Genomic DNA, 18409 nt, shown 5'->3' on the forward strand with positions numbered 1-18409 from the left:
AAGATTATGACATATAATCCGTGTAAAACACTTATGCCTAAATTTACGACAAAGTCTAGAATATTAAATAAATACAAAACCTAAATATACATTGAATTACAAAAATATTTTTAAAAACTAATTTCATTGCACTGTCCAAATTGTCCGGTCATACCTGCCTGGCATGGTTCATCTGACCTTGACCTCATTTTCATGGTTCTTTGCTCAATGTTTAGATTTCTTGGTTAATGTTAAGTTTATGTGACAGTTGTAATAAAGCTTTATATTTAGGACTATTTAGACATTTCAGCGTGTGCACTCTTGTTAATATCTCAGATATGATTTGGAAAAATAAAACAAGTTTTTATATGACACCCTTCTTATGATATCTCATCCTTGCTTTCTCTACACTTTGACCAATGATTACTTGCGCAGCCTAAACATCAGTATGTTGATGGTTTTCTAAAACTGTAAAAGACTTGAAGTAGGCTATCATCGGATCCGCATGACTATCATATGAGAGACATATTATATGTCTCTGATGATATATAGCAGTACACCAAATAAAAACTATCGAAAAGAGCATCATAAAAACACGTTGTTTACGTGAAAATATTGATAAATATGTACAAAAATTCATAATATATAGAAAAGGGGTTGTCTATTTTCTATTTATCTCTAACCCCCTGTTTTTGGATTTGAACCATTAAATTATCAAAATTTTGATCTTTTAGGCTAAACATATGGATATATATTTGTTTTATGACAACTGGAGTTAAACAAGTTTGAAGTGCTAACCCTCCCTAACCTGGGACAGTAGCCAGTGTAGATAGTGATGTAGACAAATTGGTACTGTTTATGTTATAATGCGCGATAATTCGTTTTATTTTATTTAATGCGTAAAAAGGTCTAGGCAAAAATGATTGGACAACTCCGACACAATGCGCGAAATTCAACTTCCTGTGGTTAAAAACATCACAACAATCATCAGAAAGAAGCTGATATCTTGAAATCGTACATGCAATGGAGCACAAACCTGCCTGCTTTGGACAGGTTGGAAAACAAGATTGAACAATAAAAGAGCAGAACATTGCTTTATTGAAATATCCACAATAACGAGACCTAAACTTTTATATTTTTTTGTTGTCCGTGAACATGGCGAAGTTCATAAAAAATGATTTATGATGCATAATTGATGGGAACTTTTAAAATGTTATTTATAGTTTTTTCGTTTCACTTTTTTACCTTTCTCATTGCTTACTAGTTTTCTTATTGTTAAAGGCCATGCAGTAACCTAATGTTCATTAGATGTTAATTCCTGTGTCAGTTGATCTCTTGTGTAGAGCTGTCTTAAATTATTTGGCAGTCATACACTACCACATCTTCTTTTTTATATTTCACAAAATGTGGTGTGGACACAGACATAATATGAGGCAGGCATTATCTGTTAAATTATTTTTTTCAAATCCAATTTCCCGTTTCATACACATGTCTTGGTAGTAATTTGTGATTTCCGTGTGAATCTTTTAAGAATTTACATTGTACCAATGTATGCTTTGTAAAGAAAATGATATTGAAACATTTTAACAGATAATACAGATACTGACCTTATTTTTCATTTGACTTCTTGGGATGATCGTGAATCCAGTTACAGTCATCAGCTTTGCCCCAGTGGTTCTAGAGGCTTAAACTTGGGGCTACAATTTCGACAATCCACATTCCCCAACATTTTCATTTTTCTGTGTATGTGCTTATATGTCCTTATATAACATTTTGCAATTTCTTAAACAGGAACAAAATTGGGCAAGTGTTGTTTTTTTTCAGACAATTTTTGTATCATGGTCACTTGCTGAAAAGTCAAGTCGTTTAAAAAAGTTAGTCATATGAAACGAGTGACTGGTGAAAAATAATGTTATTCCAATTCTTGAACCAATGCATACAAACATCATAAACTTAGTCTTCTGTGCACGATTTTATCATTTTTTTCGCATAAATTTCATATATTATAAATCGTCAATTTTTTTTTCAATCGGTCAGTGTTGTGAAAATATGGCAGGTAATTAAAGTTCGTGTTTTGAAGCCAAAGTTTAACGATTGTCACTTGTTTGTCAACAATCAACAAAAAAAGCATGGACATTGAGCATGTGTTTAACATGTACAATAAGATAATAGTTTATTTTAAGGACATCCATGCGTATTGCGATCACCGGATTTTTATGAGATGGGTCACACTGAGGTCACTTTGCATACGGAAAATATGTCTGGGAATTGCTTCGAAAAGAAGCAATGAAGATAAAGTAAACTTCTTCTAAATATGAACAAATTAAAGAATTTTCTTCAGTCTCAGAAAAAAGTATATGTACACAAGTTTTATAATGAAAACTATTTATTGAGTTATAAAAAAAATATATATGCATTATTTTTTTTAATTTGAGGTTTCTTATGACTTTAATACCAAACACTTCAATTTAATTGAAATACAGACAACATCAAAATTTATAATTGATGCATGGTTTTATTACTTAAATAAAAACATTTTTCAATTACTGCACTAAAGTTGTGTATAGTTGTGTAAGATTTTTATATGATATTTATGACATAACAGGCAGAGTTTACTACAGAAGAACATGAAGCAATACAAGGTGCCTTAAGACAAAGACTGGGACCTGAATTTATCAGTCAGAGAGCTGGAGCTGGGGGTCAGAGGGTAATTTGGTTATCAGATATAGAGAAATATGACAAAGAAATATTCAGTGTGTAGAAAACATTTCTGAGTTTGAGCTAAGAAAACCAAAAAGACTTTCAAATATATCATAATTGCACTTTATATGTTCAAAATTTGTATTTGTCTAAATTTTTAAACCTATAAACAGACAGGGGAAAAGTTTAATATTATCAAATTTAGAGAATGTAAACTCTCATCAGATGAATTAAAATGGAAATGAAAGGATATGTTTTATTATAAGTCATGAAAAATTATGGCATCACTTGTACAAATTTTACCAAATACAAACAAAGAAAAAGTGCTTTTATTACTGTTCATCTCAAAGTTGTTGTTCTGTATCTAAAGAGGTAATACATCATTGCAAGTTCAAAACGACTGCTACCTTCATTATGAGTTTATGTTTTGTGTAATGTCATATGTTGTATTATATTTGTCAAGTGTTATAACAGACATACAACATGTACTATAGTTCACAAATAAACTCATCATAGATACCAGGATAAAAATTTAATATTTACGCCAGACGCACGTTTTGTCAACAAAAGACTCATCAGTGATGCTCGAATCAAAAAATGTTTAAAAGGCCAAATAAAGTACGAAGTTGAAGAGCATTGAAGACCAAAAATTCCTAAAAGTTTTGCCAAATACAGCTAAGGTAATCTATTCCTGAGGTAGAAAAACCTTTGTTTTTCAAAAATTCAAAGTTTTGTTAACAGTTAATTTATAATTATGAACATATCAATGATAACTCAAGTCAAAATGACACATGTTCTACAGAAAAAAAACACCAAGTAAACACTTGTAATGGACTGAAGTCTGAAAGATTAGTTTTCACCAGTTAATAATAAATATGTCAACTACAATGTATGGTAAACCAACTTACTTTAGCAGATACTTTATTTTGTGTTTTACACTTTCTTGTTCACTTCTCAGCTAGATAACTTCCCAATTTTCTAATTGACTTGATGTAGTTTAATATTAAAGGAAAGATCCAAGTTTTACATGTTTGTGATGATTTTTATTCATGTTATTTTTCTACTTACGAAAATTGTAAAAAAATAGTGGGTTTACAGTTCATTGTATTTGACAATTGAAATTTTCATTTCCCCTATGTTTCAACTAAGAATGTCTTGTTATAATCCATTTGTTCTTTTTCTTCAGCTAGCTTACATTGAAGGATGGAGACTGGTTAATCTTGCCAATGAAACGTTTGGATTTAATGGATGGTCCCATTCAGTAACGCATCAGTCAGTAGGTAAGTCCATATGACCATAATCAAATCGGGGAAATCATTCATTTAAAATGTGATGCATAATTTGAAAATTTGATTTTAATTAAAAAAATATATATATGATTTCTGTTATTTATTTTACCATATATTCCATATTTAATAATTTGTAGAAATTCATATCTTGTGTAAGTAATGGGTTTTTTTCTATGAATTTTACAACAAGACTTATTATTATGAAGGAAAAATTAGATTGTATCATTATGAAAGAAGAACTTTTAATCTAGTATGTCATTAATTGATAAATAATTTTTGTAGATTTTGTTGACCATTTTAACAGTAAATACTATGTAGGAGTTTGTGCTACAGTCAAAGTCCAACTTAAAGTAAGTTAATTGTGAAACCAAATATTATGGTAGAAAAATGAAAATTTACAAAACTTCAAAAGCTCATATGTGAACATTTTTAGAAGTGCTCTTAAAAGTATTTGTTTTTTGATGATTTAAAAGCTTCCTATTTGAAAGATGAAATATACCATGAGAAAGGATCCAACTGTTTCTTCTGATCATAATTAAAATGGTGAATGTTCATTTGTTGAAAAATGTATAGCACTGTTACTAAAAAAAAGTGATGGAACAAGTTTTCAATTTTTCCAAATTCGATATCAAGTGAAAGAAATTCCCAAACTTTGTAAATTGATGAAATAGTGATTTTTTTAAACAGAAAATCTTTGAAATTGAAGCACACAATCATGAAAAATAACCTTTTTTCCATGATACAAAATATTTAATTTACTTGGATTTAGAAACTCAGAAATTGTTCTGTGGTTATTGATGCACTTAAAATAATACACTTACTGCAATACATTTTTGTCTCGCCTTGATGGAGTCAAAAAGCAAGACATACATGTAGGTATGCTGTTTCTGGTGTCTACGGCGGCGAAGGCGGCGTCAACAATGTATTAGTTTGTGATTAGGTCTAGTTTATGGTGAACCACAAGTGGTAGGTCAATCATATTTGGTATGCAGTTGTATAAGCATTGGCATATCTCATTTCAATGGAGATTATTTGGCCCTGCCCCCTCAGTCATGGTCTATTGACTTCGAAACCTTTGCTTATTTTACATGTTTTAGTTTGTAATTAGGTCAGTTTATGGGAAACCACAAGTGATAGGTCAATGATATTTGGTATGTAGTTGTGTAAGCATTGTCATATCTCATTTCCATGGAGATAATGAGCTCCGCTCCCTTAGTCATGGTCTATTGACTTTGAAACTTGCTTATTTTACATGTATTAGTTTGTTATTAGGTCAGTTTATGGATAACCACAAGTGGTAGGTCAATGATATTTGGTATGTAGTTGTGTAAGCATCGGCATATCTCATTTCCATGGAGATAATTTGGCTCCGCCCCCTTAGTCATGGTCTATTGACTTTGAAATTTTTTCTGAGTTATCATGTATTAGTTTGTGATTAGGTCAATTCAAGGGGAGCCATTAGTGGTAGGCCAATGTTAATTGGTATTCAGTTGTATAAGCATTGGCACATCCCATTTCTATGGAGAATATTTGGCCTCACCCCTCAGTCACAGTCGAATAACTTTGAAACTTATCTTAGTTTTCATGTATTAGTTTGTGATTAGATCAGTTTAAGATGAACTGCTAATGTTAAGTCAATGATTTTGGTATGCAAGTTTATTGGCATTTGCAAGTATAGTTTCCATGGACATTATATAGCCCCACCCCCTCTTATTGACTTTTAAACTTTTCTATAGTTTACTAGTTAATGTTTGTATTTAGATTTGGGAACGACTTATAATAAGTCAATGATCATGATGGTATTTGGTATGCAGTTGTATAAGCATTGGCACATCTCATTTACATGGAGATTGTTTAGCCATGTAACTCAGTCATGGTTCATTGACTTTGAATATTTTCATAACTTGATGTTAAAGTTTTGCTATTTTGATTTTAACATTTGCATAATCAAAATTACAAAAAGGCGAGACATATCTCTGTGATAACAGTTTATTATACCATTATAAGATATTCATAATAGTTTCTCCAAAAGATACTCTTTTAAACAATGCATTAAAATTTTGATGTGTTGTAAGGCCACTATTAACAGAATAGAAATGGATATGCATGTAGGCATTCTTTATTCACCAATCATGTTCTCTTGCAATTTTGAAAATTCATACATTGATTACAATAATTTTTTTAATGACAATGAATCAATAAATATAAATTGAAAAAAAATCAGCATGAAAGCCAGTGAATATACATATGAGAGAGAAAAATAAAAAGGGGAGACAATAATTTAACATAGTAAGGATTATTCCCCTTTGAACTATGTTTATTTAAGAATTGAATGCTTCTTTTTGTAACTTCATTGGGGTGTAAAAGCGTTGACCGAAGTACATTTTGTATGAAGCGCAAAACCAGCGCAAAACCGCTTCAATCTAAAAATGTGCACATGGTCAACGCTTTTACAACCCTATGAAGTTACAAAAAGAAGCATTCAATACTTATAATTACATTTTTTAGCTAGGATCATGAAAAAACAATTTTTATTATCAAGTTATCTAATTTACCTGTGCACCTTATTTTGGGACCTCATGTCTTCATCAATGATAAATTTTTATTGTGCAATGAAGTTGATTAAGGAATAACGCGAGATTGCAGTGTAGCCAATCAGAATAACGTATTATAATGAAACCTACATCTAATGTAATTAAAAAAATTTCAAGTTCGTAATATGTTATTCAATATGAGGGTAAAATCCTCCTATGAATATGCATCAACCAAATTGAAATATTCCTGTACACTACATGTAAAATGCAAGAAATGGAGAAGCTCCTTTACAATTTTTGATTGTAGTTTATCTCATAAATGTACGTCAAATGAATTTACACATGAATATAGCAAACTAAAAGATAATCAAATGTTTCTTTTCTTTATATATATCAGATTTAAAACACTATCAATATGCAATAATAAATTTTAATATTTTTTTTCTGGCAGGATGGTATCTTCCATGAAGATGTAGGTTATGGGGTCAGTGAAGGAATGAAGTCTAAAGCCTTATCTATAGAAAAGGCCAGAAAAGAAGCTGTCACTGATGGATTAAAAAGAGCTCTCAAGTAATATACATAGTGAAAAATTAACAAAAATGATATCAATTTCCATAGAATAAAACTGAAAATTATGTGTTCATTGCTTTAATAACTGTTTTTTTTTACAACTGACGGCCCCGATTTCTTCTTCCTTTGATAATTAAACTATTTATGTCACCAATTATGGTGATAGACCCTTATGGCTGAATAAACAAATTATTAACCAATTGACAACAACATTCAACTGTTGATCATCAGGATAATTGTCTTAACTACCCTTGGGACTTTTGAAAATAATTACCATAAACTCAAAGAAAGTTATAGTTTTATGTTTTTTATATGTTTTTCAGAGATTGATGATTACAAAAATTCTTCATTGTAATAGATGAATTTTTCTTTATTTTTCAGAAGCTTTGGTAATTCTCTGGGTAATTGTATGGCTGATAAAGATTATTTGAAATGTATAAACAGAGCTCCTAAACCGGTAATGTTATGTTTAATAATACAGAGTAGAGAAGTTTTATACAGAAATGAAAACTACTGTGGATTTTTTATTATTCGTCTGATACCAATTTTCATGGATTCAAGGGTTCAATTGAACCACAAAATTAAAAGTTCAGCTAATGACAAACTTTCTTGAGACTTATGCAGACTTCCGAAAACCACAGAATTAAATATCAAAGAACATGCAACTTTTCCTTCATTCATGCAAATAAATGAATCCACAGTATCAGTGATTTGACCATGGTCACACAAAATGATATATTACAAGCCCTTTTATTAGCTCACCTGGCCCGAAGGGACAAGTGAGCTTATGCCATCACTTGGCGTCCATCGTCGTCCGTCATCTGTCGTTGTAAACTATTTCAAGAATCTTCTCCTCTGAAACTACTAGGCCAAATACTTCCAAACTTTAACTGAATGTTCCTTAGGGTATCTAGTTTATAAATTGTATCCGAAGTTTTGATCTATCAACAAACATGGTCGCCATTGCTAAAAATAGAACATAGGGGTCAAATGCAGTTTTTGGCTTATATCTCAAAAACTGTAATCAGCAAAAATGTTCAGCAAAGTAAGATCTACAAATATATATGACCAAAATTGTAAATTGACCCCTTAAGAAGTTATTGGCCTTTAAAGACAATTTTACTCAATTTGTTCATCATATTTGTTAACTTTCAAAAATCTTCTTCTCTGAAAGTACTGAACCAATTGCAGGTAAACTTATGCTAAATGATTCTAAGGGTATCGTGTATAAAGTTTGTGTTTTGTAAAAAACATGGCCACCATGGCTAAAAATAGAACATAAATTAAAATGCAGTTTTTGGCTTGTATTTCAAAAACTAAAGCATTTAGAGCAAATATCTTGAGGAGTTTAAGTGTTTATTAGGTCAAGATCTATCAGCCCTGAAATTTTCAGACAAATCGATACTCATTGTGGGGTTGTTGCCACTTAATTGGTAATTTTAAGCAAATTTTGCAGTTTTTGGTTATTATCTTGAATATTATTATAGATAGAGATAAACTGTAAACAACAAAAATGTTTATCAAAGTAAGATCTACAAATAAGTTTAATGACTAAAAATGCCAGTTGACGCCTTAAGGAGTTATTGCCCTTTAATGATAATTTTACACAATTTTTCATTGTTTGCTAACTTAAAAAAATCTTTTTCTCTTAAACTACTGAACCAATTTCACTTTAACTTAAAACTTAACAATCCTCAGGGTAACTTGTATTAATTTGTGTTTTTTATTCCCCCCAAAAAACAAAGTTTTGGGGAAGTATATAGGAATCACCCTGTCTGTCCGTCTGTCTGTCCATATGTCTCGTAAACGCAACTCCTCCTTAATGGATGGACCAATATTAATGAAACATCACACAGTTGTAGTACACAACCTGAGGATGTGCATGAAGGAAAATATTTCTGGTCGGAATTATTTTAAGGGAGATAATTGATTTTACTTAGTTAAATATAGCTATAAATGGCAACAAGTCTGTAAGCTCAACTACTCCTAAACAGATTAATCAATATTGATGAAACTTTACACAGTTTTTGTACACAACCTGTAGATGTGCATGAAGGAAGATATTTCTGGTAAGATTTTTATCAAGGGAGATAAGCACAACTCCTCCTAAATGACCTGTACCAATATTAATTAAACTTTACACAGATCCAGTACATGACCAGAAAATATGCATAAAGGAAGATATTCTTGGTCTGAAATATTTGAAGGGAGATAATTAACTTAATTTATATAGATTTAGTTATTTTTTTGGTTTCTACACACTGACTTAAAATATGCAAAGAGAGATAACTCTAATTATTATTAATTTTAAATATTCTTTCATTTCCTTTTACTTCAAGAAAAATAGCCAATGTTGCTAGGGGTAAAATGCATTATTTTTGCCTGTGAAGAAAATATGACAGATACAAAGAATGTTTGAATGGCATATTTTAGCACACACTGAAAAGCAAAAATAATCATTGATGAATGATTTAAACAAAAAAATTGAAGGTGAGCGATCCAGGCTCTTGAGAGCCTCTTGTTAAGATTTTACTAAGATTTCTTTGTAGTTGTTCCATAAAAAATAAATAGAAATGATTAAAGGTACTTTTTTCTTCTGTTTTAATATTGGGCATAGTAACATACTATGTATCTTAGAAAAAACTTAAAATTATGGGATATGAATGTTTATGAAGATAGTTGTAAATTTTCTGTAGTTTTGTATACTTATCTAGATAATGAAAAATTGAATAAAACATTTAGTATGGGAATGATTTTCTGCTCACAGTCACCTGGGCTGTGTTCAATATTGTAACCATTACATAGATTTCCACTACTGAATGTTTTACTGGCTTAGTTAAAAAAGATCAAGATAGATCTAAAAATTCATGCTATATGTATAGAATCCAAAATGGCATCAGATAGGTTATTACTATTGATGTCATTGTAGTAGGCTAGCTGTGCAGTATATTGTTCAACATAGATACATATCTAAAAAAAAGTGGCTCTACTAGCAGATACAACATTGAAGGCAACCCTGGTGAAAGTCATGGTCATACAGTAGAATCTGAGAAAAGTGACAAATGTAGAAAGAAAAATGATATAAAGTCAGTATAATTTTTTTTGCATGCATTTAGCTGGTAATATTTGAATTGCAATTGTACTAATGCAGTCAAATTTATTCTTACAATAAATATACATTCTTATTTTCCAGCCTGCAAAAGTTTATGATATAAATGACATGAAACATTCAGACATTGATCAGACAGTGGCTAAAGCAAGGAAAGTTAGAGCAAAAGCATTGGACACTCAAGTAAGAAATGAATGTATGCCTCCTCCTTCTATGATAACCGATGCCAGACTGAGCGGGAGAGACACATTTAATAGAGAAAGTATTCAAAGTACAAATTCTAATCCAAGTTCGAACAGTGGGGGTTCTAGTGTTCATAGTTCTAGGGACAATGCTTCAAAAGAAAGTGCCTACTCTTCTTGTGTATCAAGAGATTCTAACAATTTCACAGGGACAACTAAAAACCAAGACTGGTTACCTGCTGCTGTTGTGTTAAATGCTTGTGAGACTGATGGACAGGGACCAGTTAATGTACCAGAAGGTGTCACTACTAGGCGGGGATCTTTGAATAGTATGCAGGCAACTAGTACTCCTTCAAATACTGGTAGACTTTCTTTAGGAAAACAGAGCACTGAAGACCAAACATTAACTGGTAAACTTTCATTAGGAAAACAGGGTCCAGAAGATCCAGGACAAAAGATAAATCATAAAAGGACACAATCAGTACAACTAGTGGATCCTAACTATGGGGATGAAAACATGAGGTAAAGAGACCAAGCTATTATTAGTTGTTAGGAACCAATTTACTGGTACTTGGTTGTGTATTTCCTTCAAACTACAAAATATGGTTCAGAATTAAACACATAATTCAATTGACTGGAATTTGTAAATCTTAAACTCTTCAATGAATTAACAAATATAACAAATCAACAATGTTTTTACATCTCAATTGATATCATGCAAAGTACCTCCACACTGAAATAAGCAGATAACTATGAGTTGTGACATTTAAATCTTCAACTGATAATTTTATAACTTGCAGCAAAATGATTAAATGCTTGTTCATATTGTTAATCTAGCTTCTTCTCCTGAACTGCAGACAGACTTTTTATTAATCTTTCACAGAATGGTATTCCTATTTATTCTTATACGTGTTGTTTTGACCACAGCAAAAGGACCCCAAAACAAATTCGAAACAAATGATAAACACTTCAATATGATTCATTTCATAGTAAGAAAACTCCAATAAATCAGGCAAACTAGATTTCAATTCCTTTTAATCGTTTTTTAAAGAATAAATTTTTGGGACATTTTACATAGGAAAGACCTGAAAGATGCCAAAGGAGAAGATGAAAAAGCAAAATATGAAAGATTGATGAGGCAGCGACAGAAACAGATAGAATTCCAACAAAAATTACAGCTAAAACAACAAGACCAAACAGCCATTACTAATCTAGGTAAAAAACTGAGGACAGTAAAAAAAAAATGTTTTAAATTTACCAATTCACATTTCAATATTAGATGCATTTAGATGGTCAAATGTTTTATCACTTGTTAGAAAAACTTCTCTTTGCTGATTGCAGATCAAAAGATAAAAAAAAAATTGTTATTTAAGAAAAAATCGAAAAATAGAATAATCATGAATGTATATTTATGAGACTATTAAATGGATGGCATTTACAATTCAATGTAAAATGGAGATGAAAAGCATGAGGTTACTGCATTGTTATGTAAGATAATTGCCTTATATTTTCTAGTATCACTGTGCCCTGAAAAAATATTAGGAATTAGGATCAGAGAGAAAATGGAAAATGTAAAATAGCAAATTATTTGATTGATGAATATAGAAATTTAACATTTTTAATTAGGACCACCAATAGCATCATCTACTCCAGCATTAGGATTTGGTCCACCTATGCATACATCTAGTCCAAAGCCAGGATTGAGGTCCAGAGGTTCTGCATTAAGTGGAAGTTCAAGACCAGGTTCACTTGGAGAAAAAAGTAATGTAAATGGGGAGACTCCACCAGAGCTTATAGAGGAAGGAACTTTTGGTAAATAATAAGATTTTATATAGAGGGAAATTGAAATTGAATGCATGTATTTGGGGTTTTAATGCCAGTTAACAGTCAGGGGCATTACTTAAACAAGTAACATTTAAAACTACCTATACAAGTAATGTTGAAAGCGAGGCTATTTTAAATATTACTTATATAAGTAACTTTTCTAAATATTATTTTTATAGGTGTCCAACTATACAGATTTTACTAGCTTTAACAAATTTTCGCAGTCATCTGGTTATTTTTCCCATGAAATATGAAATCTAATCTTTCTGAAACACTAATTGCCTTTCTGATGCACTTATCTTTCATATCGATGCTTTTTGGTCAAAGATTGGTCTCTTGGGACTATTAAAATATCATTTTCCTGAAAAATCTTGAAGGTAGACAGATATAAATAGATAGAAACTTGTGAATTAATTAACACTTGAAGTTATTTATAATTTGTAACCCAAAACAATTATATATGTTCCTTAAATAAGTGTTATTACTAATTCTTTCAAAGATGTATAAAATAACTTATTCAAGTAATATTTTTGCCATTATTTTTAAAGTAACCCTTAATCTCTATACTCCTCTTAAATCTAATAAATTCTTCATTTTATGATATAAAATGCTGTAAAAATTCATGAAAACTACATTTAGTCCATGCTTCTATTGAAATTTAAAATAACTCTATTGAGTTATTTTATAATTTTGTAAAACAAAAATTACCTATATAAGTAACTAAAAAAAATTACTTGTTTAAGTAATGCCCCTGACTGGTTAAAGAGCTGTCAGTTCAAATATTTTTTATGTTCTTATTGACTTGTTTCTTTTGCATGAAATAGCTGATCAATATGACTTGAAATAGAATACTGTGGATTCATTAATATTTGTTGAATACCAATTGTTGTGGATTTCCTGAGACAGGAGAACCCCATATTACAATACAGTATAACAAACAGCACCAACGCTTGAAATAGATTTTTTTTTTAGACTTTGTTGATAGTTGAAAATTGATTTACTGAACAAAATATCAATTTTTAGTTACTTTTACAAGAATAAACATCAAAATTATAAAATTATGTACCCTCAAAAAAGCTTTTTTTTTCATTGAAAATTGATAGCCAACCAAAAATAAATGAATCCACTGTGTAGTTAATGATTACTAGTTGAGTACTGTAAATTCAGAAATTAATATGAGGTTTTTATAAATGCAAATAATGTGACTAGTCAACTATCACAATAATAAGAATTCATTATCTGATATCTTACATACATCTGTATGCAGATTTTCCTAATATCGCAATAATTATTCTCTCTTTTTTTGTCCATTCTTGAAAAATCATTATGACAATCCATGCAGTTATTTCTGAATTTACAGAAATTATTCAAACTCAGTTGAGCCTTCCAGTAATAGTCAAAACTTGCATCAATTAAAACAGTTATTTTTAATGTTAAATAGTATGTTTTCACTAAAAGTACAATTTTGTTTTTGTTTAAACTCAATGACTCTTGATGATAAGTAAATTCTTAAAAAAAAGTTATCTTTTCATGAAGAATTTTTCCAAACTTTTCAGAAGACACAGTATGGAACCAGTCCATGGATATAGAGAATATTGACCCTTCACAAAAACATGTGCAGGAGAAACAGGAACGAAGTAGGACATCAATACCTATGTCTAAAACACCTATCAGAGAAAATACTCTCAATAACCATTTTCCTGTAACCAAAGGTTCTGTGGCTGTTCGGAAAGTGTCTGTTAATGGTAGGCTGATAGTTGGTTTTCTCCCTTTTTTATTTTCTGTCACCTATTCCTCACAAAAAACAATTTTCCTGTAACCAAAGGTGACTTCTCTGGCTGTTAGGAAAATGTCTTTTAATGGTAGGCTGATAGTTGATTATCAAACTCTATTTTTCTGTTGCCCATTTTTCTTGATTCTCTTCCTTTCGTGTTTGTCTGTTACTTTTTTTTCTTGTTGATTATCTGCCTTTCTGTTTTTTCACTTTCATGTTTTATGTGATTATCTCCCTTTCTTGTTTGTCACCTGTTTTTTCTTGTTGATAATCTGCCTTTCTGTTTTTTCTTTTATCTGTCTTTTTTTATTATCTCACTTTCTTGTTTGTCTGTCACCAATTTTTTCTTGTTGATTATCTGCCTTTCTGGTTTTTGTGTTGCCCATTTTTTAGTGATTGTCTCCCTTTCTTACTTGTCTGTCGCTTGTTTTTTCTGTGGCCCGTTTTTCAGGATTATCTTCATTTCATGTTAATTTGTCACCTGTTTATTGTGCATGTGTTTTTTTCTTGTTGATCATCTCCCTTTCTGGTTTTTCCAAAAGAATCCTACTGGTATCCAGAATATAAAAGTTTTCCTGTAACCAAAGGTCAGTGCTACAATAATTAACTGAATATTGGCCACTACCAATTCTGTGTAGAAGTTTCATGTCTATTGGGAAACATATGTGGTGCTTTATAAAGGTGTTAAAGGGGAGATAATTCAATTTCATTACTTCAGTTGGTAGTCTGGTCAGTGCTACTCCATTTTAAAGGCTTGAAAATATTCCTGAAATGAGGGCAGTAAGTTCGCTCCTAAGATGCCTGAATATTTACTTAAATGATATGTTGTTGCATGACAATTTTGCTGTAGCACAAGTTTGCTACACCAATCCTTACAAAATTGTCACATGATATTAAAATAAAATTTTCTTTGACATTTTAAGATGTTATATGTATCTGCATGAAAGCAATATGCTTATCTTTATAAGTATTTTTTCCTAATAAAGAGAAAGAGTGAAATGACTCAAGAAGAATAAAAGAAAGAGAATAATTTTTACTCAAGTTTGTTGTCAATACATGTAGAAATTTATAAAAAATGTTTCCAAGGAATTGTGAAAAAAATTATCTATGGAACTAAGCTTCTTTTTAATTTATTGTAGATGATTATAATAGTGTACAGAAAAGAAGAAAGGTTGATGTATGACATTGTAAATAATCTGAAATTATTTTATTTTAAAAAGACCACAAATTGATGTACAACACATTTAATGTGAAACAATTATTGATAAAAGTGTCTAAATGCGTTTAAACCGGCCAAATCACATAATAAACAAGTAAACAAAGGACCTATATGGATAGACTTTGGACATTTTACTCATTGTATTAAGCAAAAACGAACAGACTTTGGACATTTTACTCATTGTATTAAGCAAAAACGAACAGACTTTGGACATTTTACTCATTGTATTTATAAGCAAAAAGAACTTACATATGTATTTCCATTCAATGCTGTAAAAAGAGCTACATATATGTATAGAGTTTGTGTATTTATGCCTTTCATGTATCCCCAGATGTGCAATTTCCATTTACGTATTGTCATTTTATATTATTGTAAATGTTTAATCAGGTTGTGAAAAATATTGTACGATTTCATTGAAAAATATCTAAAGTAAGCATGTCTAATTTATAAATAAATGCATTTATATTGATAATTAGTACATTTGTACCAAAAAATGACCAACCAGATTTATTTTTGTAGTCATTTACACGTCCTATTTTAAAATTATAATATAATTTGAAATTATTGTTGATCCAATACAGAATAATACAAATAACACCTAGTCAGTCAACTTTTGTGTTCAGATTTTGTTTCTGTTGTGTATTGATTCTCCATGTTAGATCCAGAGGCAGATTTAGGGGGGGGGGGGCATCAGAAAAATTTTGGTTGGTTATATAGGGAATCACTAAAGCGTGACGGAATAGGGCACCCCCTTAGGCAGTCAGTTGTCCCCCGCTTATGAAAATTTTTAGATCCGCCACTGAGATCCAATTATAAATATAAGCAACACTCCTTTATAACATGGTTTTATTATTGGTATATAGTGAACCATATAGATGGATGAAGTAAGATGAATGTGAAATGGTTTTGTGCAGGAATAAATCATGCAATTAAGCGGTATGGAGTGATTACTGTAGTTTGAGATATTTTTGAAATGGGCCAAATGAGCTTTTCTCATCACTTGGCATCCATCTTTGTTGTCATCCGTAAACTTTTACAAGAATCTTCTCTGAAACTACTGGGCAAAATTTAACCATCTTGGCCTTAATCATGGTTGAGGTATCTAGTTTTAAAAATGTGTCTGATGACCCTGTCTGCCAACAAACATGGCCACCATGGCTAAAATAGAACATTGGGGAAAAAAGCAAGTTTTGTATATTATTTTGAAAACCATTATGGATAGAGAAAATCTGACAAACACAAAAATGATCAGAATGTTGAGCTATACCAATTCTTAATATTGATAAAAATTGTCAGACGACTTCATATAGGAGTTATTGCCTTTAAAGGATAAATTTTACCATTTTTTTTATTTGCCTATTATCTTGAAAACTATAAAAGATCCAGTGAAACAGTTAATTGCAAATATGATCAGCAAGACAAGTTCAACAAATATGTTCACATTTTCAAAATCGTCAGCTGACCCCTTATTAGTTGTTGCCCTTTGATGATGAACTTTACAACTTTTTTGCGTTTTTTTCCCTTATATCTTAAAAATTATAATAGATAGATAGAAACTTAAATAAACAAAAATTATCAGGAAAACAAGATCTACAATTAAGGCTATATAGAGGAAAACATTCAACGTCTCCTTGGAGTTATTGCCCTTTAATGACAATTTTTATACGCCCGTCAAAATTTACGCCCATCAAAATTTTGACGGGACGTATTATGGTATACAAATGTCCGGTGTCCGTCCGTCTGTCCAGCGTAAACATGTCACACCGTAACTTGAGAACGACTTATCCAAATTTCATGAAACTTAATGTAGTTGTTTCTTATGATGGTCAAATGATCTGTATACTTTTTGGTGAAAATAAAATTAAAACTTTTTGAGTTACGGCACTTTGTAACTAAAACAGGGGTGTTTTTTTTTCACATGTCGCACCGTATCTCAAAAACAATTCTTGATTATGGCTTAAAACTTTAAACACTTCTTAGGTATATTAATCTTAATATCTGTATACTTTTTGGTGATGATTCAAAAATTCATTTTTTGAGTTATTGAGTATTTTGTAAAAAAGGGGGAGGTTTTTTTTTCATGTCGCGCCATATCTCTAAAACGATTTATGATTATTGCTTAAAACTTTACCCATGTCTTTGTAATATTAATCTTAAGATCTGTATACTTTTTAGTGATGATTTAAAATTTCATTTTTGAGTTATTGAGTATTTTGTAAAAAAGGGGGAGGGTTTTATTACATGTTGTGCCGTATCTCAGAGACGTCGGGCGTATCATGCGCTCATGGCGCAGCTGTTTATTTTATTTCTAGGGGGTTTTGCCTTGCATGATATAATTATTAACAGATAGATAGACACTTTAAATCACAAAAATGATCAGCAAGGCAAGATCTACTAACAAGTCACATTTCGCTGATATAGGTATGAGGCTGTCACACTTTAAAGGAGTGATTGCCCAGCAACTTAAATTAGGATTTTTTTACCCTCTTTTGTGTCTCAAGCAAAAACTAAAGAAGATGGAGAGAAACTAAACAGATAAACAATCAGCAATTCAATATCAACAAAACAGATTTTTGTCATGAGTTCTATACTTGTCTACAATGTTGGAGAGTTCTTTGTTGAATACGCACATAGACCAGGTGAGCAGCGCAGGCTCTTTAGAGCCTCTAATTTTACCTGCTAACAAGGCATATATTGTGGTAGCCAATTTGTGGGTAAAGAAAGAACTAAATGGTAAGTTTTTTTTCCAACTATTGATTTAACTGACATGTATTTTTTTGAGAACTTAAATCAAGGATACTGAGTACTTGGTATTCCACAAATATTGCATCAGAAGTCATCCAGCTGTTAACCTGCTTCTATTGAAACTGAAGGGTTTGGTGACAATTATAACAAGAGCTGTTAAAACTGGTGACTGTTGAAGACAAAATGACTCAGGTCTTCCACAATTGTGCTAATTTATATAGGTAGTTATCTTTTTAATAACATTTTTATGCCCCACCTACGATAGTAGAGGGGCATTATGTTTCTGGTCTGTGCGTCTGTTCAATCGTTCCTCGTCTGTCCCGCTTTTGGTTAAAGTTTTTGGACAAGGTAGTTTTTGATGAAGTTGAAGTCCAATCAACTTGAAACTTAGTGCACATGTTCCCTATGATATGATCTTTCTAATTTTAATGCCAAATTAGTTTTGACCCCAATCGCACGGTACACTGAACATTGAAAATGATAG

The 18409-nt window shown here is 31.0% G+C and overlaps 1 protein-coding gene across 1 annotated transcript in view; it reads left to right on the forward strand.

The window, feature by feature from the left end:
- Positions 1-940: 940 nt before the first annotated feature.
- LOC143073839 (uncharacterized) overlaps positions 941-18409 on the forward strand; it is a 36347-nt gene continuing 18878 nt past the window's right edge. The window contains exons 1-11 of the mRNA XM_076249787.1: positions 941-1032; positions 2585-2686; positions 3866-3959; positions 4251-4318; positions 6954-7072; positions 7454-7529; positions 10266-10885; positions 11442-11578; positions 11990-12175; positions 13744-13932; positions 15101-15138. Coding sequence (XP_076105902.1) covers positions 1003-1032; positions 2585-2686; positions 3866-3959; positions 4251-4318; positions 6954-7072; positions 7454-7529; positions 10266-10885; positions 11442-11578; positions 11990-12175; positions 13744-13932; positions 15101-15138 — 1659 coding nt within the window. The 5' untranslated portion in view covers positions 941-1002. The remainder of the gene's footprint in view (positions 1033-2584; positions 2687-3865; positions 3960-4250; positions 4319-6953; positions 7073-7453; positions 7530-10265; positions 10886-11441; positions 11579-11989; positions 12176-13743; positions 13933-15100; positions 15139-18409) is intronic.

The sequence above is a fragment of the Mytilus galloprovincialis genome, chromosome 1, assembly GCF_965363235.1.
Source record: "Mytilus galloprovincialis chromosome 1, xbMytGall1.hap1.1, whole genome shotgun sequence".
In the NCBI taxonomy this organism is placed as follows: Eukaryota; Metazoa; Mollusca; class Bivalvia; order Mytilida; family Mytilidae; genus Mytilus; species Mytilus galloprovincialis.